At 46.1% G+C, this 25,827-nt stretch overlaps 2 protein-coding genes across 3 annotated transcripts; both read right to left on the bottom strand.

Moving 5' to 3' along the window:
• On the bottom strand, window positions 1–23,222 carry LOC139264255 (interferon-induced protein with tetratricopeptide repeats 5-like). Its single transcript, XM_070880420.1, has 3 exons — window positions 22,850–23,222; window positions 6,720–6,856; window positions 1–2,172 (listed from the first exon to the last, which is right to left on the bottom strand). The coding sequence occupies exons 2-3, from the start codon at window positions 6,722–6,724 to the stop codon at window positions 720–722; spliced, it is 1,458 nt and encodes a 485-aa protein (XP_070736521.1). The 5' UTR covers window positions 6,725–6,856; window positions 22,850–23,222; the 3' UTR covers window positions 1–719.
• LOC139264256 (interferon-induced protein with tetratricopeptide repeats 5-like) lies at window positions 6,824–25,445 on the bottom strand. 2 transcript variants are annotated; one of them, XM_070880422.1, is made up of 2 exons: window positions 23,679–25,445; window positions 6,824–6,844 (listed from the first exon to the last, which is right to left on the bottom strand). In XM_070880422.1, exon 1 carries the CDS (start codon window positions 25,420–25,422, stop codon window positions 24,064–24,066), a length of 1,359 nt encoding a protein of 452 aa, XP_070736523.1. In that variant the 5' UTR covers window positions 25,423–25,445; the 3' UTR covers window positions 6,824–6,844; window positions 23,679–24,063. The 2 variants fall into 2 exon arrangements, with proteins under 2 accessions (XP_070736523.1, XP_070736522.1); XM_070880421.1 differs by lacking the exon at window positions 6,824–6,844 and adding an exon at window positions 7,825–8,134.
• Between the last annotated feature and the right edge of the window lie 382 nt (window positions 25,446–25,827).

Raw genomic sequence — 25,827 nt, 5'->3', positions numbered from 1 at the left:
GACTGTACTCACAAATATCGATGCATTTACAAACAAAAGGCCGCTTCGACTGAAAGTATTAACAGTGTATATTAAATAATATAAGTTGGATGAGTATCCTGCCAAACTTGTTCATAGATGAGAGAGCATCACAGCATCTTTCAAACACTGGGATAGAGCCTCTGCTAATTTGCCCTCGTTTTATCAGTACAATCCAGGTGAAATCTGCCGAACCAGCACAAAAGATCACGGGAACTCGAGCAAGATTTACATCAAGCGTAAATCAAGTATTCCGTGATCTTTAACGCTGGTTTAAAAATCTACAAAACTGGCCCCGCCCACAGATCGAAATAACGAGGATGGCGAGTTTCTGCCAATTGCGCCCGTTTGAGGAGGGTTTTCAAATTGAGCTCATTTTCTTAGGCCCCTGGGCACTAGTAGGCATGATTTAAAAGTTTTACAAATTATTATATTTAATTTACTTACAAACTGACTAGTGTACAACAATGAAACTAATAAATGGTTCTGTATATCTACCTTTAAGTCATTTTCAGTCATTTAAAATCAGGTTTCCCGCAGGTGAAAGGCTGGTTCATTAAAGATTTTATGTCTGTGAGTATGCAAATGCATTCTAGCGGAAACTTGAACTGTAACCTATGTAGCGTAATTTACAACTAAGTTCCCAATTGCGCCAAAGCAGAAACTCCACCCAATGTGTTTAGTTTTAGCTGGGTTAGTCATCATTGACTGATAGAAAGGCGTAATTTACAAAGAGCACTTAGATATTCTTCATTGCCACAATCAAACTCCAAGGCCTTTTCAAAGCATTCAATAGCTTTGCACTTCTTCCCATCCTGCTGGTGCAGTAACCCAAGAACACCAAAGGCCTTGCTGTTTCTGGGATTCCTGTCAATTTGTTTTGTTGCAATCTTTCTCAAGTTTTCATGACACAATTGCCAAGCTTTTGTGTCACGTTGAAATTTAAGTCCTTCCAGAAAATAGTTGATGGCATTTGATTCCGATCTTTTCTGGTGCAGTTCAAATAACCCAATCTGCAAATATACTGACTGCTTATCAGGATGATTATCTTCTAATTGCAGGAAATCGCTGTAGATCTTCTCTGCTTTGAGATATTCCCCATTTAATGAACAGATTTTTGCAAAATCTAATCGTGCAAAAATAAATGATGGCTTCTGCTCAAATGCCTTTTCAAAATGGTACTTGCATTGATTGATCAATTCAGCTTTCTGTTGAAAAGCAGGATTGCGAGGGTCTTTGCTGCCTGGATGTTTGATCAACTGATATACTTTGTTTCTGTAACACAGACCTACTTGGTGGTGTAAGAAGGAAGAGTGTGGGATAATTTTTAATGCTTTCTTCAACAGCTCCATAGCTTTTTCCACATCTCCTTCTTTTCTCAGAAATCTTGCTGCATAACGAGTTACATATGGAAGATCAGGGGACTTCTGCAATGCTTGTTCAACTAATTGCAGTGCTTTCTCCTTTTGTTTGGACTCTTGCAGTTTTAGAGCCAACAGCACCATGGCGACAGAGTCATCTGGATCAAGTTCCAGCACACGTCGCAACTGCTTCACTGATTGACTGGGTTCACCATTCTCTGAGATACCAGGACCTCCTTCCAGACGAAACAGAACAGTCGCATAGCCAACATTCCATTCAGTATCATCAGGATCTTCCTCCAGAGCTTTCTCAAAACATTCCTTTGCCTCTTCATAGTATTGAGCAGCAGAACTCAACAGTGACCAACCCTTCTCCCCGTATACTTCAGGTATCAGCGCTGTATACCGAGAGCCATCAGTCAATTGTTTACAGATCCTCTCCAGCTTGTCGAGGTAGGACTGGGCCTCTGTCAGTTGGCCCATGTGATAATATACCCAGGCATAGTTTCCATAGGTGATGATGCTTCTTCTTTTAAATTCATGTTCATGATTTTCCCTCAGAATTTTTTCAGCTTCATTTAAGTTTTGAATTGCCTCTTCACAGTTGCCTTGCAGACAGTTTACAAAAGCGAGGTGGTTGTAAGACATGGCCTGATATTTCACACCAGCCTGTATTAAATTGTGTAATCTATACTTCATGTCCTCCAAGTCAATACTGTCTTTCTGTGGGGCCCACGTGAATTGACATTGAAGCTCGCCGAGTTTCGCTTTCAAACAATCGTTCAGTGTGTTGCTGTAAGAGAACAAAATAATCAAAGCCCATCTTATAGAAACATAGAAATTAGGTGCAGGAGTAGGCCATTCGGCCCTTCGAGCCTGCACTGCCATTCAATGAGTTCATGGCTAAACATGCAACTTCAGTACCCCATCCCTGCTTTCTTGCCATACCCCTTGATCCCCCTAGTAGTAAGGACTACATCTAAATCCTTTTTGAATATATTTAGTGAATTGGCCTCAACAACTTTCTGTGGTAGAGAATTCCACAGGTTCACCACTCTCTGGGTGAAGAAGTTTCTCCTCATCTCGGTCCTAAATGGCTTACCGCTTATCCTTAGACTGTGACCCCTGTTCTGGACTTCCCCAACATTGGGAACATTCTTCCTGCATCTAACCTGTCGAAATCCGTCAGAATTTTAAACGTTTCTATGAGATCCCCTCTCATTTTTCTGAACTCCAGTGAATACAAGCCCAGTTGATGCAGTCTTTCTTGATATGTCAGTCCCGCCTTCCCGGGAATCAGTCTGGTGAACCTTCGCTGCACTCCCTCAATAGCAAGAATGTCCTTCCTCAAGTTAGGAGACCAAAACTGTACACAACACTCCAGGTCTGGCCTCACCAAGGCCCTGTACAACTGTAGTAACACCTCTCTGCCCCTGTACTCAAATCCCCTCGCTATGAAGGCCAACATGCCATTTGCTTTCTTAACCGCCTGATGTACCTGCATGCCAACCTTCAATGACTGATGTACCATGACACCCAGGTCTCATTGCACCTCCCCTTTTCCTAATCTGTCACCATTCAAATAATAGTCTGTCTCTCTGTTTTTACCACCAAAGTGGACAACCTCACATTTATCCACATTATACTTCATCTGCCATGCATTTGCCCACTCACCTAACCTATCCAAGTCACTCTGCAGCCTCATAGCATTCGCCTCGCGCTCACACTGCCATCCAACTTAGTGTCATCCACAAATTTGGAGATACTACATTTAATCCCCTCGTCTAAATCATTAATGTACAATGTAAACAGCTGGGGCACCAGCACAGAACCTTGCGGTACCCCATTAGTCACTGCCTGCCATTCTGAAAAGTACCCATTTACTCCTACTCTTTGCTTCCTGTCTGACAACCAGTTCTCAATCCATGTCCACACTACCCCCAATCCCATGTGCTTTAACTTTGCACATTAATCTCTTGTGTGGAACCTTGTCGAAAGCCTTCTGGAAGTCCAAATACACCACATCAAGTGGTTCTCCTTTGTCCACTCTACTGGAAACAACCTCAAAAAATTCCAGAAGATTTGTCAAGCATGATTTCCCTTTCACAAATCCATGCTGACTTGGACCTATCATGTCACCTCTTTCCAAATGCGCTGCTATGACATCCTTAATAATTGATTCCATCATTTTACCCACTACTGAGGTCAGGCTGACCAGTCTATAATTCCCTGTTTTCTCTCTCCCTCCTTTTTTAAAAAGTGGGGTTACATTGGCTACCCTCCACTCCATAGGAACTGATCCAGAATCTGTGGAATGTTGGAAAATGACTGTCAATGCATCCGCTATGTGTATCTAACTTACATTTATAGCTCATATATAATCAATGTAGCAATGCTGGTAAAGTCACAATAGCAGAACAGATGTGCAGGTCAGTGCACGTGGGCACAGAACACCTCCCTGCAGCCTGACTGCCTGGTTTCGCTCAGTTTGGGGGAAACCTCTAGAAATCCCGTAAGGGTCCTGGAGGCAACACAAAATGAACAATTGGCTCATGAGTGCCAGCAGAAATCCACGATTATCCCTTAATATGAACATAGGTCGGAACATAGGAACATGTTCCACCATTCACTTTATCATGGCTGATCTGTATCACAACTCCATCTACCCACCCTGGTTCTGTAACTCTTAATACCCTTGCCTAACAAAATTCTATCATCACAGTTTTGACATATTTAATTGGCCTAACCGCAACAACTTATTGGGGGAGAGAGTTCCAGATTTCCACTACCCTTTGTGTGAAGAAGTGTTGTCTGACATCACCCCTGACTGGCTGAGTTCTAACTTCAAGCTGATGCCCCCTTGTTCTGGTCTCCCCCATCAGAGGAAATTGTTTTACTCTACCTACCCAATCAAATGCTTCAATCATCTTAAACACCTTAATTAGGTCACCCCTTAATCTTCTATATCTGGGGGAATACAAGCCGAGTCTATGTGAGCTGTCCTCATGATATAACCATTTTAGCCCTGGTAAAATTCTAATGAATCTGCACTACACCCGCCGCAGGAGCAATATATCCTTTCTGAGGTGAGGTGCCCAGAACTCAATGCATTACTCCAGATGTAGTTTAACCAGAGCTTTATACAACATTAACATAACGCCTACCCTTTGTATTCCAGCCCCATTGAGATCAAGGCAAACAATCCATTCACCCCTTTCATTATTTACTGTACCTGTTCACTAGATTTAATGATTTCTGTACATGGTCCCCTAAATCTCTTTGCTCCTCCGCAGTTCCAGGCTTGTCACATTTGGAAAATATTCCGATATTTCTTGGCTCCAAAGTGGATGAGCACACATTTCCCCACACTGAACTCCATCTGCTAGTTTTTCGTAATCATTTCATTTATCAATGTGCCTTTGCAACTGTCTAATCCCATCTGTATTATTTACTGTGCCACATAACTTAGTGTAAGATTCAGCGAAAATATCGACAGCAAAAACTTAAAGTTCTGGACATTGCTTGGACACATTTTCTGTTACTGCAGAGAGCAGACAACATTAACTTGGGGCAGGTCCAAACCCTTCCCCTGAGTGCTCATAGACCCAGGGACAGATCCCAAACCCTTCCCGAGTGCTCTCAGATTCAGCGACAGATCCCAAACCCTTTCCCCGAGTGCTCACAGACCCAGGGACAGATCCCAAACCCTTCCCCCGAGCACTCACATGAAAGTTGACTGATTCTGTTTTCATAAACCAGCGGCACACTGACAATGATACATGTTTATTGTTATAAAACAGCACATCCTTTGAGTAACCATTAGCAACACACTTCGAGATTGCTGATTGTGTCTTTTATAAAATGCACAATCTATTTGTACAGTAGCAATGCATGCAACTAATAACCCTACACTGCCACCCTCTGGAACCTATTGCATGCACCAGTCCCAGCTCTCACAGAGAGGGAGGAAATACAGGGAGTGGAGAGAGACAGAGAGAGAGTAATTCCACCGTCACCAGTCTCCTGCTGTGAGAAATGTTCTATTTTCATTGCAGCAGTCACAGGGAGGCAGGTTTAGGAAGGAGTTTGCCCTGAGGCAGCTGCCTTGCTGTAAACATGTTTCAGCTATAAACAGATAGGTCCAGCTCCACTCATTTCAGTGGGTTTGAAATCAATGGCTTTGATATTAACCCCTCACACCTGGGAGAGGGTCACGGAGAAGTCAAACAGTCAAATACGTGAAACGTAGCCCTAACCCAACATGCATGGGATCTCGCAGTCGGCTGCAAGTAAATGCATCAGGCAGGTGATTGATGGGTTGTTTGTCAGTGCTGGAGGCATATAAACTTCCCCTGTGATGACAATAGCCAGAATCAGCGGGCACTCGGATTCACATCTTTGGCTGGCTTCCCACAGGGGCAGGCTGGCATCGACTGCACACACGTGGCAATCCGAGCACCCCACAGATTAACCAGGAGTATTTGTCAACCGCAAGGGATTCCATTACATCAATGTTTAGCAGGTATGTAACCACAAAAAAAGGTTCATGCAGGTCTGCGCCAGATTCCCTGGGAGGTGCTATCATGCTGCGGCAGCCCAGAATCCTCAACATGTTCAGACCTGGAACCAGCCTTAAGGGCGAGGTGACAAAGGATATCCCCCTCAAACCTGCCTGATGATACCTCTGAGGAGCGTTACATCAGGAGCCATTTGTCAACCTGATGTGTTATTGAGCAAGCCATTGCTATGCTCAAGTTGCGCTTCAGGTATCTGGACAGGTCTGGAGGCGCCCTTCAGTACTCACCAATGAGGGTCTCCAGCATAATCGTGGTGAGCTGCATTCTGCACAACACAGCACAGCAGCGAGAACTAAAGGTGAAGAGGAACAAGCCGCTCAGCACACCTCATCAGATGAGGATTCCAATGACATCCAGGGACGCCTGATTAAACCTGGGTGCAGTCTTTGTCCTCCTTCCTTCCATAACTCTGCCTGCACTCCTTCCAGCCCAATGTAGCTAACTGCAAACCTCCTCCTCCACTGCCTCTGTGAACTGGCCCTGTCAGTGGTCGAGGTGAAATCGCATCATGCAGGTCAGTGTCACGCCCGCTCACGTGCATTAGGGACACGAAAGCCGGAAGTAAAATGATAAAGAGGAATCCCCCATTGAATAGGATATTTGCACATGTTCCACGATGTTGTGCTTTGGTCGCCCGCCATCGCCCCTCCCTCACCCGCACTCTGATCCCGTCTCTGCGTTAATATCGTGGTCAATGTCACTGTTATTTCCTTAAAATGTCAGTACATCTAATAATGTTGTGTAAAGCAAAGTGATTACTGACCTCATGATGGTGATCTGGATTTCACTTGTACTTCAGTCAGCAGATCAGCCGAAACACTGTGCAATGTTTGTCTTCCTGAATATTTTTATAGCCACTGGGATCACCTGATTTTGAGGAATTGGTTCCTGAAAGTGAAACTGGAAAGTGAAACTGACCAAACTAGCCATCTAGTGGTTAGTTCCTCCCTTCCCCTCCCCCGCTCCGTGACCTCACCGGCTGTTGCTCAGTGGAACCTCTGGCTCGGTGATGTCACTTGATCACCGCAGCCGAGAGCAGCGACCACGTGGAGGTTTGGGGAGAGGGAGACTGAGGAATGGGGGCTCAGGGGGAGGGAGACTGGTGAATGGGGGCTCCGGGAGAGGGAGACTGAGGAATGGGGGCTCGGGGAGAGGGAGAGTGGGGAATGGGGGCTCAGGGAGAGGGAGAGTGGGGAATGGGGGCTCGGGGAGACGGAGACTGAGGAATGGGGGCTCGGGGAGACGGAGACTGAGGAATGGAGGCTCGGGGAGAGGGAGAGGGAGAGTGGGGAATGGGGGCTCGGGGAGAGTGAGAGTGGAGAATGGGGGCTCGAGGAGAGGGAGAGTGGGGAATGGGGGCTAGGGGGGAGACGGAGACTGAGGAATGGGGGAGAGGGAGACTGGGGAATGGGGGCTCGGGGAGACGGAGACTGAGGAATGGGGGAGTGAGAGAGTGGGAGACTGGGAATGGGGGAGAGGGAGACTGTGGAATGGGGGCTCGGGGAGACGGAGACTGAGGAATGGGGGCTCGGGGAGAGGGAGAGTGGGGAATGGGGGCTTGAGGAGAGGGAGAGTGGGGAATGGGGGCTCGGGGAGAGGGAGAGTGGGGAATGGGGGTTTGGACAGAGGGAGACTAGGAATGGGGGAGAGGGAAACTGGGGAATGGGGGCTCGGGGAGAGGGAGACTGGGAATGGAGGAGAGGGAGACTGGGGAATGGGGGTTTGGGAAGAGGGAGAGTGGGGAATGGGGGCTCGGGGGGAGAGAGACTGGGAAATGGGGGAGAGGGAAACTGGGGAATGGGGGAGAGGGAGACTGGGGAATGGGGGAGAGGGGAGAGGGGGAATGGGGGCTCAGAAAGAAAGGGAGTCTCCAGAATTGGGTGAGAGTGAGGTCCAGAATTTCCCGCAGATCAGGGAGCACTAGCAACAGCATGGTGAGTGGGAGTGGCACTGAGAGAGGAGAAGCCAGTAAAGGGGTGAGTGAAACCTGGGGACCTTACTGTGGGTAAATAATGAAAGATTATTTCCAGTGCTGGCTGAATGGGGAACTAGGAAATGGAAACCAAGGATTCTCACTGGAAAAAACAAGGGGGGGAGGGAGGAGGAATGTTGTTGATTGAGGGCTATTAGACCGTGGAGTCCTTCACAACATGTAGCTATTGAGGTAGAGTCCAAAACCTAAAGGGAATGGGATAAATATTTGAAAAGTAAGAATATAAAAAGATCTGGGGGAATGAGGTTACAGAAGAGAGTGCAGGCTCTGAGGCTGAATGGTCTCCTCCTGTGCAGTCATTTCTATAATTCGATGAAACATAGAAACATAGAAAATAGGTGCAGGAGTAGGCCATTCGGCCCTTCGAGCCTGCACCACCATTCAATAAGATCATGGCTGATCATTCACCTCAGTACCCCTTTCCTGCTTTCTCTCCATATCCCTTGGATCCCTTTAGCTGTAGGGCCATAGCTAACTCCTTCTTGAATATATCCAATGAACTAGCATCAACAACTCTCTGCAGTAGGGAATTCCACAGGTTAACAACTCTCTGGGTGAAGAAGTTTCTCCTCATCTCGGTCCTAAATGGCTTACCCCTTATCCTTAGACTGTGACCCCTGTTCTGGACTTCCCCAACATTGGCAACATTCTTCCTGCATCGAACCTGTCGAAACCCGTCAGAATTTTAAACGTTTCTATGAGATCCCCTCTCATTTTTCTGAACTCCAGTGAATACAGGCCCAGTCAATCCAGTTTCTCCTCATATAACAGTCCAGCCATCCCGGGAATCAGTCTGTTGAACTTTCTCTGCACTCCCTCAATAGCAGGAATGTCCTTCCTCAGATTAGGAGACCAAAACTGAACACAATATTCCAGGTGAGGCCTCACCAAGGCCCTGTATAGCTGCAGTAAGACCTCCCTGCTCCTATACTCAAATCCTCTAGCTATGACGGCCAACATACCATTTGCCTTCTTCACCGCCTGCTGTACCTGCATGCCAACTTTCAATGGCTGATGTACCATGAAACCCAGGTCTCGTTGCACCTCCACTTTTCCTAATCTGCCGCCATTCAGATAAAATTCTGCCTTCGTGTTTTTCCCCCAAAGTGGATAACCTCACATTTATCCACATTATACTGCATCTGCCATGCATTTGCCCACTCACCTAACCTGTCCAAGTCAGCCTGCAGACTCTTAGCATCCTCCTCACAGCTCATACCACCACCCAGCTTAGTGTCATCTGCAAACTTAGAGATATTACACTCAATTCCTTCATCTAAATCATTGATGTGTATTGTAAAGAGCTGGGGTTCCAGCACTGAGCCCTGCGGCACCCCACAACAAGATTGCTAATTGGTCCTTTCTCATTACACATCACCCAGTCTAGGATGGCCAGCCCTCTAGTTGGCTCCTCGACATATTGGTCTTGAAAACCATCCCTCATACACTCCAGGAAATCCTCCTCCACCGTATTGCAACAGTTAGATTAGCCCAATCTATATGTAGATTAAAGTCACCCATGAAAACTGCTGTACCTTTATTGCACGCATGTCTAATTTCTTGTTTGATGCTGTCCCCAACCACACTACTACTGTTTGGTGGTCTGTACACAACTCCCACTAGCGTTTTCTGCTCTTTGGTATTCAGCAGCTCCACCCATACAGATTCCACATCATCCAAGCTAATGTCCTTCCTTTCTATTGTGTTAATTTGCTCTTTAATCAGCAACGCTACCCCACTTACTTTTCCTTTCTGTCTATCCTTCTTGAATGTTGAATACCCCTGGATGTTGAGTTCCCAGCCTTGGTTACCCTGGAGCCATGTCTCCATGATGCCAATTATATCATATTTATTAATTGCTGCCTGAGCAGTTAATTCATCCATTTTATTACGAAAACTCCTCGCATTGAGGCACAGAGCCTTCAGACTTGTCTTTTTAACACACTTTGCCCCTTTAGAATTTTGCTGTAATGTGGCCCTTTTTGATTTTTGCCTTGGGTTTCTCTGCACTTCACTTTTACTTTTCTTCTTTCTATCTTTTGCTTCTGCCCCTATTCTACTTCCCTCTGTCTCCCTGCATAGGTTCCCATCCCTCATTTATTGAGACCGAGCACATGGAGCGGTTTAGAAATGTTGGTACTGAGCTGAGTTTAGGACAATGTGACCTGTGAGAAGTGCCCCAAACACTCAGCTCACTGCCCTTTGCGCAATCTCTCGGTTTGGTTCCGGTTGGTCTGTGCCGACCGGGTTTGACATGTGAAGACCAAGTACAGATCAGCTCAGACTGAGGTTCGCAGTTCAGAATTGTCACCTTCACACAGAACCGGAGTCCAAACCAGATTCCAAGGAGATAGAGAGAGAGATCGGGCCTGTTATAAGTGGCATCAACTGGAGAGACTGACCTCACCTGGTGCAGTGCAGGGGGATTCTGGCGATGGTTTCAGGGTGAGTATCAGTGAGTTAAAGTATTACTGCTAGTTACACGTAGGATATTGAGACATGATACCTATTACTATTAGATGCATATAAACTATCAATGTGTTTATGGGCTAGAACCTCCACTTTTGTGCTTATCGCCCAAAAATGGGCATTATTTCCGGCGTGGGTGTTAAAAAAGGGTTTTCAGATCAACGGCTCATCGCCCTTTCTCAAAACACCTAGTTTACAGTTTTGAAAATGGGCACTACCGCGAGCGATATCAAATGGGAAGTAGCGTTAAAGTTTTTTGACCTACTGCCGTAAAGTGTGGCCGCCCTTAACAACAGCATGGCAACGCACGATTCCCGCGATTCAGGAGGTCAAGGGTCATGATGACATGTGCAGAAGAGGAGACAGAGTGAGAGGGAGCTCAGAGGCACTGTAAGTGTGTATGGCTGTGGTGTGTGCTTGTCTGACTGTTGTGGGAGGCACGATGGAGATTCACCAGTCGCAAAAAGCCTACGAAATACCAAGAACATAGTTGGCACCGAGTTTTTTTTGTCCAACAAATAAGCTATAAGAGGGAAGGGATGGAGGAGGCCCTGGAGCCGGTAGCCAGGAACACTGGTGGCAGAGGGCTTCCAGTGGTCCCCGAACGTGACACTCCACCCCAAGGTTCCGCACCACCATTGCGAATGACAGATGAGAGCAAGGACCAAGATCCTGCTTCTGCATCAGAGAATGTTGCCCCCTCAGCAGCCCCCGCTCCCGTACCCGTGCAACGACTGCATCTTCCTTCAGCACCCCCCCAACTGAGGCTCCGCCTGAGGAGCTCCTCGGCCAGGCACCATGGAGCGAGGAGGGGAAGGGGTAGAGGTAGGGAGAATTAGGGGAAACATAGAAACATAGAAAATAGGTGCAGGAGTAGGCCCTTCGGCCCTTCTATCCTGCACCGCCATTCAATGAGTTCATGGCTGAACATATAACTTCAGTACCCCATTCCTGCTTTCTCGCCATACCCCTTGATCCCCCGAGTAGTAAAGACTACATCTAACTCCTTTTTTAATATATTTAGTGAATTGGACTCAACAACTTTCTGTGGTAGAGAATTCCACAGGTTCACCACTCTCTGGGTGAAGAAGTTTCTCCTCATCTCGGTCCTAAATGGCTTACCTCTTATCCTTAGACTGTGACCCCTGGTTCTGGACTTTTCCAACATTGAGAACATTCTTCCTGCATCTAACCTGTCTGAACCCATCAGAATTTTAAACGTTTCTATGAGGTCCCCTCTCATTCTTCTGAACTCCAGTGAATACAAGCCTAGTTGATCCAATCTTTCTTGATAGGTCAGTCCCGCCATCCCGGGAATCAGTCCGGTGAACCTTCATTGCACTCCCTCAATAGCAAGAATGTCCTTCCTCAAGTTAGGAGACCAAAACTGCACACAATACTCCAGGTGTGGCCTCACCAAGGCCCTGTACAACTGTAGTAACACCTCTCTGCCCCTGTACTCAAATACCCTCGCTATGAAGGCCAACATGCCATTTGCTTTCTTAACCGCCTGCTGTACCTGCATGCCAACCTTCAATGATTGATGTACCATGACACCCAGGTCTCGTTGCACCTCCCCTTTTCCTAATCTGTTACCATTCAGATAATAGTCTGTCTTTCTGTTTTTACCACCAAAGTGGACAACCTCACATTTATCCACATTATACTTCATCTGCCATGCATTTGCCCACTCACCTAACCTATCCAAGTCACTCTGCAGCCTCATAGCATCCTCCTTGTAGCTCACACTGCCACCCAACTTAGTGTCATCCGCAAATTTGGAGATACTACATTTAATCCCCTCGTCTAAATCATTAATGTACAATGTAAACAGTTGGGGCCCCAGCACAGAACCTTGCGGTACCCCACTAGTCACTGCCTGCCATTCTGAAAAGTACCCGTTTACTCCTACTCTTTGCTTCTTGTCTGCCAACCAGTTCTCAATCCACGTCAGCACACTACCCCCAATCCCATGTGTTTAACTTTGCACATTAATCTCTTGTGTGGGACCTTGTCGAAAGCCTTCTGGAAGTCCAAATACACCACATCAACTGGTTCTTCCTTGTCCACTCTACTGGGAACATCCTCAAAAAATTTCAGAAGATTTGTCAAGCATGATTTCCCTTTCACAAATCCATGCTGACTTGGACCTATCATGTCACCTCTTTCCAAATGCGCTGCTATGACATCCTTAATAATCGATTCCATCATTTTACCCACTACCGATTTCAGGCTGACCGGTCTATAATTCCCTGTTTTCTCTCTCCCTCCTTTTTTAAAAAATGGGGTTACACTGGCTTCCCTCCAGTCATAGGAACTGATCCGGAGTCTATGGAATGTTGGAAAATTACTGTCAATGCATCTGTGATTTCCAAGGCCACCTCCTTAAGTACTCTGGGATGCAGGCCAACAGGCCCTGGAGATTTATCGGCCTTCAATCCCATCAATTTCCCCAACACAATTTCCCAACTAATTAGGATTTCCCTCAGTTCCTCCTTCTTACTAGATCCTCTGACCCCTTTTATATCCAGAAGGTTGTTTGTGTCCTCTTTAGTGAATACCGAACCAAAGTACTTGTTCAATTGGTCTGCCATTTCTTTGTTCCCCATTATGACTTCCCCTGATTCTGACTGCAGGGGACCTACGTTTGTCTTTCCAACCTTTTTCTCTTTACATATCTATAGAAGCTTTTGCAGTCCCTCTTAATGTTCACTGCAAACTTCCTCTCGTACTCTATTTTCCCTGCCCTAATCAAACCCTTTGTCCTCCTCTGCTGAGTTCTAAATTGCTCCCAGTCCCCGGGTTTGCTGCTACTTCTGGCCAATTTGTATGCCACATCCTTGGCTTTAATACTATCCCTGATTTCCCTTGATAGCCACGGTTGAGCCACCTTCCCTTTTTTATTTTTATGCCAGACAGGGATGTACAATTGTTGTAGTTCATCCATGCGGTCTCTAAATGTCTGCCATTGCCCATCCACTGTCAACCCCTTAAGTATCATTCGCCAATCTATCCGAGCCAATTCACACCTCATACCTTCAAAGTTACCCTTCTTTAAGTTCTGGACCATGGTCTCTGAATTAACTGTTTCATTCTCCATCCTAATGTAGAATGGCAGGTAGTGTTAGACAGTCTAATGGGACTCAAGGTAGACAAGTCCCCTGGTCCTGATGAAATGCATCCCAGGGTATGAAAAGAGATGGCGGAAGTTATAGCAGATGCATTCGTTATAATCTACCAAAATTCTCTGGACTCTGGGGAGGTACCATCGGATTGGAAAGCAGCTAATGTAAAGCCTCTGTTTAAAAAAGGGGGCAGACAAAATCAGGTAACTATAGGCCGGTTAGTTTAACATCTGTAGTGGGGAAAATGCTTGAAGCTATCATTAAGGAAGAAATAGCGGGACATCTAGATAGGAATAGTGCAATCAAGCAGACACAACATGGATTCATGAAGGGGAAATCATGTTTAACTAATTTAGTGGAATTCTTTGAGGATATAATAAGCATGGTGGATAGAGGTGTACCGATGGATGTGGTGTATTTAGATTTCCAAAAGGCATTCGATAAGGTGCCACACAAAAGGTTACTGCAGAAGATAAAGGTACGTGGAGTCAGAGGAAATTATTCGCATGGATAGAGAATTGGCTGGCTAACAGAAAGCAGAGAGCCGGGATAAATGGGTCCTTTTCGGGTTGGAAATCGGTGGTTAGTGGTGTGCCACAGGGATCAGTGCTGGGACCACAACTGTTTACAATATACATAGATGACCTGGAAGAGGGGACAGAGTGTAGTGTAACAAAATTTGCAGATGACACAAAGATTAGTGGGAAAGCGGGTTGTGTAGATGACACAGAGAGGCTGCAAAGAGATTTAGATAGGTTAAGCGAATGGGCTAAGGTTTGGCAGATGGAATACAATGTCGGAAAATTTGAGGTCATCTACCTTGGGGAAAAAAAACAGTAAAAGGGAATATTATTTGAATGGGGAGAAATTACAACATGCTGGGGGTCCTTGTGCATGAAACTCTTTTGAGTTTACCTGAAAAAAAAACATTAAACCGTGCCATCCGCCTGGGTGACACAGCAGACATTTTCAAGGCCCCTTTTTTTTTCCTCCTTTTTTTTGTGTTTTTTTTTCTTTCTTTTTTTTGTTTTTTTTTTGGGCGCTAAGATCACATTTTTCCAAGTGCCCCCTATAAAAGGGGAGGGGGACACTAAAAGCACCGGCAATTAAAACAAATTAAGCTTTAAAACGTAAAATCAAATTAAAATTTGGTTGCCGGGCGTGATGATGCACTCCAGTCCTTCCGGTGCCCACCTCTCGCGGAAGGCCGCGAGCGTACCGGTGGACACCGCGTGTTCCATCTCCAAGGACACCCTGGACCGGGTGTAAGAGCGGAAGAGAGGCAGGCAGTCAGGTTGAACGACCCCCTCGACCGCCCGCTGCCTGGACCGGCTGATGGCACCCTTGGCCGTGCCCAGGAGCAGTTCCTTGTGCATGAATGCCAAAAAGTTAATTTGCAGGTGCAGCAGGTAATCAGGAAGGCGAATGGAATGTTGGCCTTCATTGCGAGAGGGATGGAGTACAAAAGCAGGGAGGTCCTGCTGCAACTGTACAGGGTATTGGTGAGGCCGCATCTGGAGTACTGTGTGCAGTTTTGGTCACCTTACTTAAGGAGGGATATACTAGCTTTGGAAGGGATACAGAGACGATTCACTAGGCTGATTCCGGAGTTGAAGGGATTACCTTATGATGCTAGATTGAGTAGACTGGGTCTTTATTCATTGGAGTACAGAAGGATGAGGGGAGATCTTATAGAAACATTTGAAATAATGAAAGGGATAGACAAGATAGAGGCAGAGAGGTTGTTTCCACTGGTCGGGGAGACTAGAACTAGGGGGCACAGTCTCAAAATACGGGGGAGCCAATTTAAAACCGAGTTGAGAAAGAATTTCTTCTCCCAGAGGGTTGTGAATCTGTGGAATTCTCTGCCCAAGGAAGCAGTTGAGGCTAGCTCATTGAATGTATTCAAATCACAGATAGATAGATTTTTAACCAATAAGGGAATTAAGGGTTATGGGGAGCGGGCGGGTAAGTGGAGCTGAGTCCACGGCCAGATCAGCCATGATCTTGTTGAATGGCGGAGCAGGCTCGAGGGGCTAGATGACCTACTCCTGTTCCTAATTCTTATGTTCTTATGTAGAAATCCACCATATTATGGTCACTCTTCCCCAAGGGGCCTCGCACAATGAGATTGCCAATTAATTCTCTCCCATTACACAACACCCAGTCTAAGATGGCCTCCCCCCTAGTTGGTTCCTCGATATATTGGTCGAGAAAACCACCCTTATGCACTCCAGGAAATTCTCCTCCACCGTACTGCTTCCAGTTTGGTTAGCCCAATCTATATGCATATTAAAGTCACCCATGATAACTGCTGCACCTTTATTGCATGCACCTCTAATTTCCTGTTTGATGCCCTCCCCAACATCACTACTACTGTTTGGAGGTCTGTACACAACTCCCACTAATGTTTTTTGCCCTTTGGTGTACTGCAGCTCTACCCATATAGATTCCACATCATCCAAGCTAATGTCCTTCCTAACTATTGCATTAATCTCCTCTTTAACCAGCAATGCTACCCCACCTCCTTTTCCTTTTATTCTATCCTTCCTGAATGTTGAATACCCCTGGATGTTGAGTTCCCAGCCCTGATCATCCTGGAGCCACGTCTCTGTAATCCCAATCACATCATATCTGTTAACATCTATTTTCACAGTTAATTCATCCACCTTATTACGGATACTCCTTGCATTAAGACACAAAGCCTTCAGGCTTGTTTTTTTAACACCCTTTGTCCTTTTAGAATTATGATGTAGTGTGGCCCTTTTTGTTTCTTGCCTTTGTTTACTCGGCCTTCCACTATTGCTTTTTACCTTTCTACCATCTGTTTCTGACTCCATATTACTTTGCCCTGTCTCGCTGCATAGGTTCCCACCCCCCTGCCATATTAGTTTAAACACTCCCGAACTGCATTAGCAAATGTTACCCCCAGGACATCAGTTCCAGTCCTGCCCAAGTGCAAACTGTCCCTTTTGTACAGGTCCCACTTCCCCCAGAACTGGTTTCAATATCCCAGGAATTTGAATCCCTCCCTCTTGCACCACTGCTCAAGCCACGTATTTATTCTAACTATCCTGCTCCCTCTACTCTGATTAGCACGTGGCACTGGTAGCAATCCAGAGATTACTACCTTTGAGGTCCTACTTTTTAATTTAATTCCTAGCTCCCTAAATTCAGCTTGGAGGACCTCTTCCCACTTCTTGCCTATATCGTTGGTACCTACATGTACCACGACAACTGGCTGTTCACCCTCCCTCTCCAGAATGCTCTGCAGCTGCTCCGAGACATCCTTGACCCTTGCACCAGGGAGGCAACATACCATCCTGGAGTCTCGGTTGCGGCCGCAGAAACTCCTATCTATTCCCCTTACAATAGAGTCCCCTATCACTATAGCTTTCCCGCTCTTTTTCCCGCCCTTCTGTGCAGCAGAGCCACCCATGGTGCCTTGAACCTGGCTGCTGGTCCCTTCCCCTGGTAAGTCATCTCCCCCAACAGTAACAAAACGGTATATCTGTTTTGGAGGGAGATGACCGCAGGGGACTCCTGCACTACCTTCCTGTCTTGCCTTGTCTCTTGGTCACCCATTCATTTTCTGTCCTAACCCTTACCTGCGGTGTGACCAACTCACTAAATATGCTATCCACAACATTGTCAGCATCGCGCATGCTCCAGAGTGAGCCCATCCGCAGCTCCAGTGCCGTCATGCGGTCTGTCAGGAGCTGCAGCTGGACACACTTCCCGCACACATAGTAGCCAGGGACACTGGAAGTCAGGGACACTGGAAGTGTCCCTGACTTCCCACATAGCACAGGAGGAGCATGACATGGGGGAAGGAAAGTGAGGTGCATGTGTGCAGGTGATGGCTGCGTTATATCTCCATCTGGGTGTATGCAATTTGTTGCAATGTATGGGGGCTAGGGACCATGCTCTTGCTTTGCCTTTGTATTGTGTGTTGCTGGACATGTTGAACATGTGATTCATGTCAATGGTGGAAAACGTGGGGTGTGGGCGGGGGTTGGGTGTTAATGGCTGTGATACTTATGATTTCAGACTAATGTCGGTATTAAATTTTTGTTATTGAACATAATCTTGTTGCGCATTGTCTCAGATAGCTGGACCGTTACACACTTTTGGTTCCTTACCATGAAAGGGTTAAATACAACTTAACTGGTTAAAGTTTAACTGGCAGCAAGGTGATGGGCACATTGATGTCTGAGCTGCGCACACACAGCAATGTGTCAGCGTTGTCACTCACATCAACGCTCTTTCAGGCAAATTTTTCAGATATCAGCTCCTCACATAAGAATGGGATTTACCAAATGCCAGCCATACCGCTGACGTTTGTACTGGCTAGTTCCACTTTTTGTGGGCATTCTTTTGAGCGAGCGATAGTGTGGGCAATATGTGTGCGATATGGTGAAAGTGACGATGGGTGAACTCCATGGCCGCTAGTTTGAGTAAATATACTCTTTACGACAAAAAACAGTGGGCGGGCGTTAATATTGAATCTCAGCGTTAAATCAGTGTGGAAAGTAACGCTGGGCGATATTATGGGCGTTGATTTTGCCCATTCTGCTGATTCCCCCCCCAAAAAAGTGTGCGGGCAGTAATATTTTTTCCCGGCGTTAAGCACATGGGGAAAGTAACGCTCGGCGATAAGTTTCCTAAAAATGCTCGTCAGTTTCCATTTTGTGCCAAAATGGGCGTTATATGGGCGTGATACGTCATTTCAGCGGTAAAATGGCCGTTAAGTGGTTGTTAAGCATGCAAAAAAATGGAGGTTCTAGCCCATTGTATTTTTTTGGTTATGAGGGGAATCTGAGTGTTACCAGTATTACTATTAGTCATCACAACAATTTCAGTGAGTTACCATTAGTTACTGGTGGAAAAAAAATCTTTTGACCTTTGTTTTCCCCTCTGCGAATTGCTCCACCATGCTCGGTTTCTCCTTTTCTCCATCGTCGGTTCCCCCTTTCCCAGCCCTGGGTTTCCCCAATTCCTCATCCTGGGATTCCCCCTTTTTCCACCCTCGGATTCCTTTATTTGTCTGCTCATGGGTGGCCTCCTGGTTCTTGGAACTTGTCGCACAACAGCTGCTGCCATGTAACCACAAGTAAAAATACTCAACTACAGGGGACCCAACCTTTATAAGGTAAGAGCAATAGTAGTTGTAGATGTCATGTGATCACGCATCACATGATCAGATGTCATGTGGCCAGATGCCATATGGTCAGGCATCACATGGTCAGGTGGCATGTGGTCAGAATGTCACATGATCAAACCTCCAGTAATGCCTCCAACCAGAATTGACAACTCAGAAACTGGACCTGGAAAGTCAAACTAACAATATCTGATTTTGTTACAACTGGAGGTTGGTTGTATTTGTGAATCAACAGTAAGTGCAGTCAAATTCCATGGGACCTTGGGCAGGATTTTATAGTCGTGTTTATTTTCTATTGCCATGGTAAATGCAGTTGTGATTGCTTTGGGCTGTTCATCAGAATGTGCTAAAATTCACCAGTTGACATTAGTAAGTCCCTGCTAGATTACCATGGGTCACAGAATAGACCCTTCTTCAAAGCCTGAAAAGAGGTTCAGGGCACTTGTAGAATTCTCATTTCCACATCATAACAGGATTCAATTGCCCCGATTTTAACTCGGGCCCTGGGGCCTGAGGTGAGAGGGAAATCCCCACAGACTCCTCGGTGTGAGGCCTGGGCCATTTTAACTCCCAGACCTCATTTCAATAGTTCAGCTCCGACTCCCGCCAGAAACCGCTGGGAGTGATCTTGACATTGAGCGATTGTGTTAACCGGATAGTAATGAGTCAGCGGCCCGTTAAACATCTCTCCTGATTTAATTTCATTTGAACCCAATGAGAGAAATGTAAAACAGGCGTTCCCTCTGGACAGGAACTAGCATTGTTTGTAATATTGTATCATTACCCGTCTCCGACTCTGCCTCACCTCATCTGCTGCTGAAACATTCATCCTCGCTTTAATTAACACTCGACTCGATTATTCCAATGCTCTCCTGGCCGGCCTCCCACCTTGCGTCCTCTGCAAATTTGAGCTCATCCAAAACTCTGTGTCCGTATCCTAACTCGCACCAAGTCCCATTCACCCATCACCCCTGTGTTCGCTGACTTACATTAGCTCCAGGTCCAACGATGCCTCACTTTTAAAATTCTCATCCTTGTTTTCAAGTCCCTCAAAGGCCTCACCGCTAATTAAGGTGTTTAAAATGATAATGGGATTCGATTGGGTCAATACAGAGAAACTATTTCCTCTGGTGGGGGAATCCGGAACAAAGGAGCAGAATCTTATAATTAGCTACATTTATTTGGAGAGAAATCAGGAAGTACTTCTTCCACACCAAGGGAAGAAAGGAGGAAGGAAGGCTCCATGGTAATGCACTGAGGAAGCTAACAATCGTAGCACATTGTGGCTCTCACTCACACTGTTGCTCTGCACTGCAAATTTTCCAGAGCATCTGACCAGTCACCTTGGGTTAGAGGTGGATACGACGCCTGTGCAGTGCCAAAAAATACATTCTGGGACCTGGAAGCACCCAGTAACCTGAAAGGTTTATGTTTCCTACCTGTTTTCTCTGCTATTTGTTGCTCTTTCCTCCTCTCCTAAAAGATGTTGACTCCCTAGTGGGGCACAGTCCCATGGGCAGTGGGTTGCCCTCCAGTACCTCACCCAGGGGCCCATTATTGATGCGGAGACCATCTACTGTAGCAGGGCATTTGACTATGTGGGACACCACACCATTGTCCATCCTGTCTTCCTTCAACAGCCAACCATATGCATTTCCCATACTTTCCAAACATAAATAACTAGCAAAAGCTTACCAAAACTTTCAAAGAACCTGACACAGACTCCAAAAAAGGTGAGAACACATAAAATTGCTTTTCTAACAACTTATTTGGTGCGTTTTTGAGATTTCGGATTCTATAATGAGCACGGGCATTGAATTTATTTTTAATATTTTGACTAACAATGAAGGAACATTTGTTCTATTTTCATGCAAATTATTCTCTATTTTCCCTTTAGAAATTGATTCATTTTTTACCTTTTAAAACTTATTTTTCTCATCAGCAGCAGAGAATCTATTACTAGGAGGAATAAAAAAGTTACAATGAACTTTACTTTGCCTTTAAAAAAATTGGCAAATAGACAAATGGGGGACTGGAAACCATCCTCACTGGCAGAGGATCATTGCAGTCTGGGTTCCAGCCGGCAAACATCATTGGCGTGTATGACTTCTGTTGACAAAATCCTGTCTGTAATTATGAAGTTTTAATTATTTTGAACTTCATCTTATATCCTCTTTGCTTTCCTCCCTCTACTATGTCTTCCTTTAGCTGAGATAAAATGGACTTCTTCTCAGCTTTGGCCCAATCTGCTCTGTATTGATCAAAAAGAAATGTACGAATTGCTGTTCACCAAATGGTGCAAGTAGCCATAAACATTACCGACTACCAGAAATTATCTTGCAGGTTTTTCCCATCATGTTCTGTACCGCACTAACTATCCGCATTCACACAGATCAACAACACAAATCTTTGCCACAGTTTCATTTTATTGATTATTTTAATATTCAATCTCTGATATTACAATTAAAATTGAAATCTGGATCAGTGTCAGCAGCCATTGTGTTTTGTTCTTTTTAACCCATTTTAGCCTAATTCTATATCCTTTAGCTTTCCTCCCTCTACTGCATTTCCCTTCGCCACGGTGGTGACAGTCTCTAGAAAGTGGACTTTCCCGAGTATTGTCCAAGCTGCTCTTGTTGGCCAATGAGGGACTCAGAAGGTTTGATGAAGAGCTGGTGCAGCTGACAAGTTACAGGGCAGGGAGACTCCCACTGACAGAGGCGGAGATCTGAATGAACGCTCTAGATGGGTGTGCAATCGTCTGTCAGCAAAGCTTCAGAACAACAGAATCAAGCTGATGATTTATTTGAAGGACCTGCAGTGGTCGTTGGCCCTTTCTCAACTGTCACACATGGAAAGCCTTTCACCCGATGGGGGACTTTATTGTGAAGAGGCAGCAAGTGAAAGATAGGTCGACAGAGTGTTTTTATTACACCCTCTATGGGCTGGATTGGATATTTATTATATCCAATCCATGACCATAAAAAGAGTATAAGTCACATGCTCAGAGTGCACTGAAGCTTATGCACCTCCAGCTATAATGCTTTGCCTGCATTGCTTTTAAAACATCCTAAACAGATGATGATCAAAATGGAACATAGTTTTCATATATATTTGGTGTCCATCAGTTTTCTAGATTATATAAGAACTTCATGCAATGATTTAAAAATGCCCACTTGGCAGCAATTAGGCTAAGCCGCTCGCCCAAAGTGGGCGGGGTCCTCATTGACACACACAGACCGGGGTCTGGTGACATCACACATGGACCGGGGTCTGGTGACATGACACACTGACTGGGGTGTGGTGACATCACACGTGGACTGGGGTGTGGTGACATCACACACACCGGGGTCTGGTGACATCACACACGGACTGGGGTGTGGTGACATCACACACGGACCAGGGTGTGGTGACATCATCGGGCCCTGACTGCGACGTTAACTCTGGCCTGGGCGGGGGAAGCCACTGCATCTTTTCCAACAGGCCGAAGCAGCTCTGAGGAGAATCAGGTTGTCAAGGGGTAAGTGTTTGACTTTCCTTTGTGCAGGAATGCCTCGCCAGGCCCCAAATGAAAGTTTAGGGCTCCCCTGCCCCAGACTCCCCACGTCCCCCCTTCCATCCCCCGAGATCCTCCCAGAACCACCTTCGATGCCCCGACCTGCACGCTCTGTGGGCGGGAAGTGGACTGGCCGCACGATCATGAAGTTCAATATTTAAAATACCACGGGCCCGATATCTGCAGCAAAGGGTGAGTTTCCCACTCCCCTCACCGCTCACCCACCCAAAACCCTTCTGGAGTTAAAATCGGACCCATGTAATGTGTATTATTGTTTAAAAACAGTTCCTATAATTCATAACCAACTATTGTGGCTCTGTCCCATTGACTCAATTAACTCTAATTCCCCAAAACCCACGTTATTTTGTTTCATTCCACACATAGCAAAATGTCCAAGGATACGGAAACAAATTGTATTTGGTTAGTGCACCAGTGGTGCTAATATTGTTGATTGAAGCACAGGGATTTAGAATAATTACAATAAGATAATCACATGAAAATTATACACACATGAGTAAAATGCTGATTCGAAAGAGAGTGCCAGCAAAATATAAGGCTCAATTTTCACCGAGCTCGATTTCTGGCATACTTGCCCGAGTTGCGCCGCTTCATTATGTCAGTAGATGTGCCAGGAAAAAAATCTTCGTAGTTTCCCCGATGTTTGGCCTGTACCCTGCAGCTGCGCAGGCGTGGCCAGTCGCCTCGGGGGGTGGAGCCTGCGTTGAAAAAAATGTGCCGGGACTTCTGCGCATGCGCGGTGGGAAAAAGTGACGTTCCTGACATCTCTGAAATAGCCGTGCATGTGCAGAAGGGCTTCGAATACAAGTCAGAGGAGGAAGTGTTCTGGTCAGGGTCTTCAAGTAACAAGGGGGAATATTCAAGTGCAGAGAGCCGCCATAAGGCAAAGCTAATGTCAAAGCTCTGAATGAGTTGTCTTCTTGGTCCGCTGCAGTGAGTACCCTCGCCCCCCCCCCCCAGCCTCTCCGGTGCTTTCCCACCATTCGCTGTGTGGTCCTCGCCCGATGCTGGCCAGTTCGCTCGCTCCCTACGCCTTCCCCCCCCCCCCCCCCACTCTCTCCGGTGCCTTCCCGCCACTCGCTGTGTGGTCCCCGCCCAATATCGGCCAGTTCACTCGCTCCCTCCAACCCCCCGCCCCCCACCTCTCCGGTGTCTTCCCGCCGCTCGCTGTGTGGTCCCCGCCCGATATCGGCCAGTTCGCTCACTCCCTCCAACCCCCCGCCCCCCACTCTCTCCGGTGTCTTCCCGCCGCTCGCTGTGTGGTCCCCGCCCGATGCCGGCCAGTTCGCTCACTCCCTCCCCTCCCCCCCCCCAGCCTCTCCAGTCCCAAGTGCGTGTCGCTCCAGGTCCTCTCCCCTTCCCACCCCTAGCCCTGGCCGAATGACCTCCGATAAACTTACCTTCACCGATTTCTTTAACTCTCCGCAAGGGTTTTCTCGAGTGGCCACATACACTGACCGAAGTAGAAATGGAGTAACTATTAGCTGGCCACGGTTGCCTAAATGGCCAGAACTAACGTAGGTGGCTGGTAACGCCCCCTTTTGAGCAAAAAAAAACATACCTAAAAAAAAAACGTAACTCGTGGTGCAAATTGATTGGGGAAACTGCGGATTTTTAAGTTAGGCCAGAAAAAGCAACCTACTCAAAAAAAAAACAGAGCAAATACTGGGAAAAATTGAGCCCATAATATGTGAAGCCAGTACCCTACCAAACCTACTCATAGATCAGAGAGTATTAATGCATCCTTCAAAAATGTGTTGGTTTTGCTGGAAACGTCAGCATTGCCTAGGTAGAAAGGCGTAATTCAGTGAGCGCATTTAGATATTCTTCATTGTGACAATCAAACTCCAAGGCCTTTTCAAAGCATTCAATAGCTTTGCACTTCTTCCCATCCAGCTGGTGCAGTAACCCAAGAACACCAAGGGCTTTGCTGTCTCTTGAATTCCTGCGAAGTCGCCTGTTTGCTATCTTCTCCAAGTTTTTGTGACAGTTTCTCCATTCTTTTGAGTCATATTTGACTTTCACTCCTTGCAGAAAATAGCTGATGGCATTTGATTCAGAACTTTTTTGGTGCAGTTCAAATAATCCGGCCGCTAAACATATTTGCTGCTTATTTTCTGGACGAGTATTTTCTAATTTCAATAGATTTCTGTAGGTCTCCTCTGCTTTGAGATATTCACTGTTTAATGAACGAATTGCTGCAAAATCCAGTTGTGCCTTAATAGATGATAGTGGGCGGTGCTCAAATGCCTTTCCAAAATGGTACTTGCAGAGTTCGATCAACTCAGCTTTCTGTTGAAAAGCAGGATTGCGAGGGTCTTTGCTGCCTGGATATTTCAGCAGTTGAAATAGTCTGTTTCTGTAACACTGACCTATTTGGTGGTGTAAGAAGGTAGAGGTTGGGGTAATTTCTAATGCTTTCTTCAACAGCTCCACAGCTTTTCCATCATCTCCTTTTGATCTGTAAAATTTTGCTGCGTAACGAGTTACATATGGAAGATCAGGGGACATCTGCAATGCTTGTTCAACTAATTTGAGTGCTTCCGCCTTTTGATTGAACTGTTGGAGTTTTAGAGCCAACAGCACCATGGCTACAGTGTCATCTGGATCAAGCTCTAGCACACGTCGTAACTGCTTCATTGATTGACTGGGTCCACGACTCTCTGGGGTACCAGAAAACCATTCCAGACGAAACAGGGCAGTCGCATAGCCAACATTCCATTCAGTGTTATCAGGATCTTCCTCCAGAGCCTTCTGAAAACATTCCTTTGCCTCTTCATAATATTGACTAGCAGAAGTCAACAGTGACCAACCCTTCTCCCCGTATACTTCAGGTATCAACGCTGTATACCGAGAGCCATCAGTAAATTGTTTACAGATCATCTCCAGCTTGTCGAGGTAGGACTGGGTCTCTGTCAGTTGGCCCATGTGATAATATACCCAGGCATAGTTTCCATAGGTAATGATGCTTCTTCTTTCAAATTCATGTTCATGATTCTCCCTCAGAATCTTTTCAGCTTCCCTTAAGTTTTGAATTGCCTCTTCACAGTTGCCTTGCAGACAGTTTACAAAAGCGAGGTGGTTGTAAGACATGGCCTGATATTTCACACCAGCCTGTATGGAATCTTGCAATCGATACTTCATGTCGTCCAAGTCAATGATTTCTTTCTGTGGGCCCCACGTGAAGTGACATTGAAGCTCGCCGAGCCTCACTTTCAACAAATCCTTCTGTGTGTTGCTGCAAGAGAACAAAATTCATCAAAATCCATCTCAGACTGGCTGAGTCACCCCTCCCCTCTGTCTGGTTTCTTTAACTGAGGCCGATTCCCAACTCCTGGACCCACTGACCATGAAAATTCTGGTAACACAATGATGACCTCTGCAAAAACCACTGCAAAGGTAAAGGGTATGACTGCAAATCTCAACTGTACTTACACTGTCTCCTTCATGCTGGCTGATGTCCTAGCTCCTGGACATTTAGGGCTAGAAATTCCATTTTGGTGACAGCAGACTCCACTAAAAGGCTAAGAGGCCTAAAATTCGGGCTTC

This window comes from Pristiophorus japonicus, chromosome 5, assembly GCF_044704955.1.
Source record: "Pristiophorus japonicus isolate sPriJap1 chromosome 5, sPriJap1.hap1, whole genome shotgun sequence".
Taxonomy (NCBI): Eukaryota; Metazoa; Chordata; class Chondrichthyes; family Pristiophoridae; genus Pristiophorus; species Pristiophorus japonicus.
The sequence above is the reverse complement of the archived record's forward strand: the minus strand, read 5'-3'. Positions and strand labels throughout refer to the sequence as shown.

Coding starts and splice junctions, on each gene's coding strand:
- LOC139264256 (XM_070880422.1), bottom strand. CDS start 25,422: ATGAAGTATCGATTGCAAGATTCCATACAGGCTGGTGTGAAATATCAG.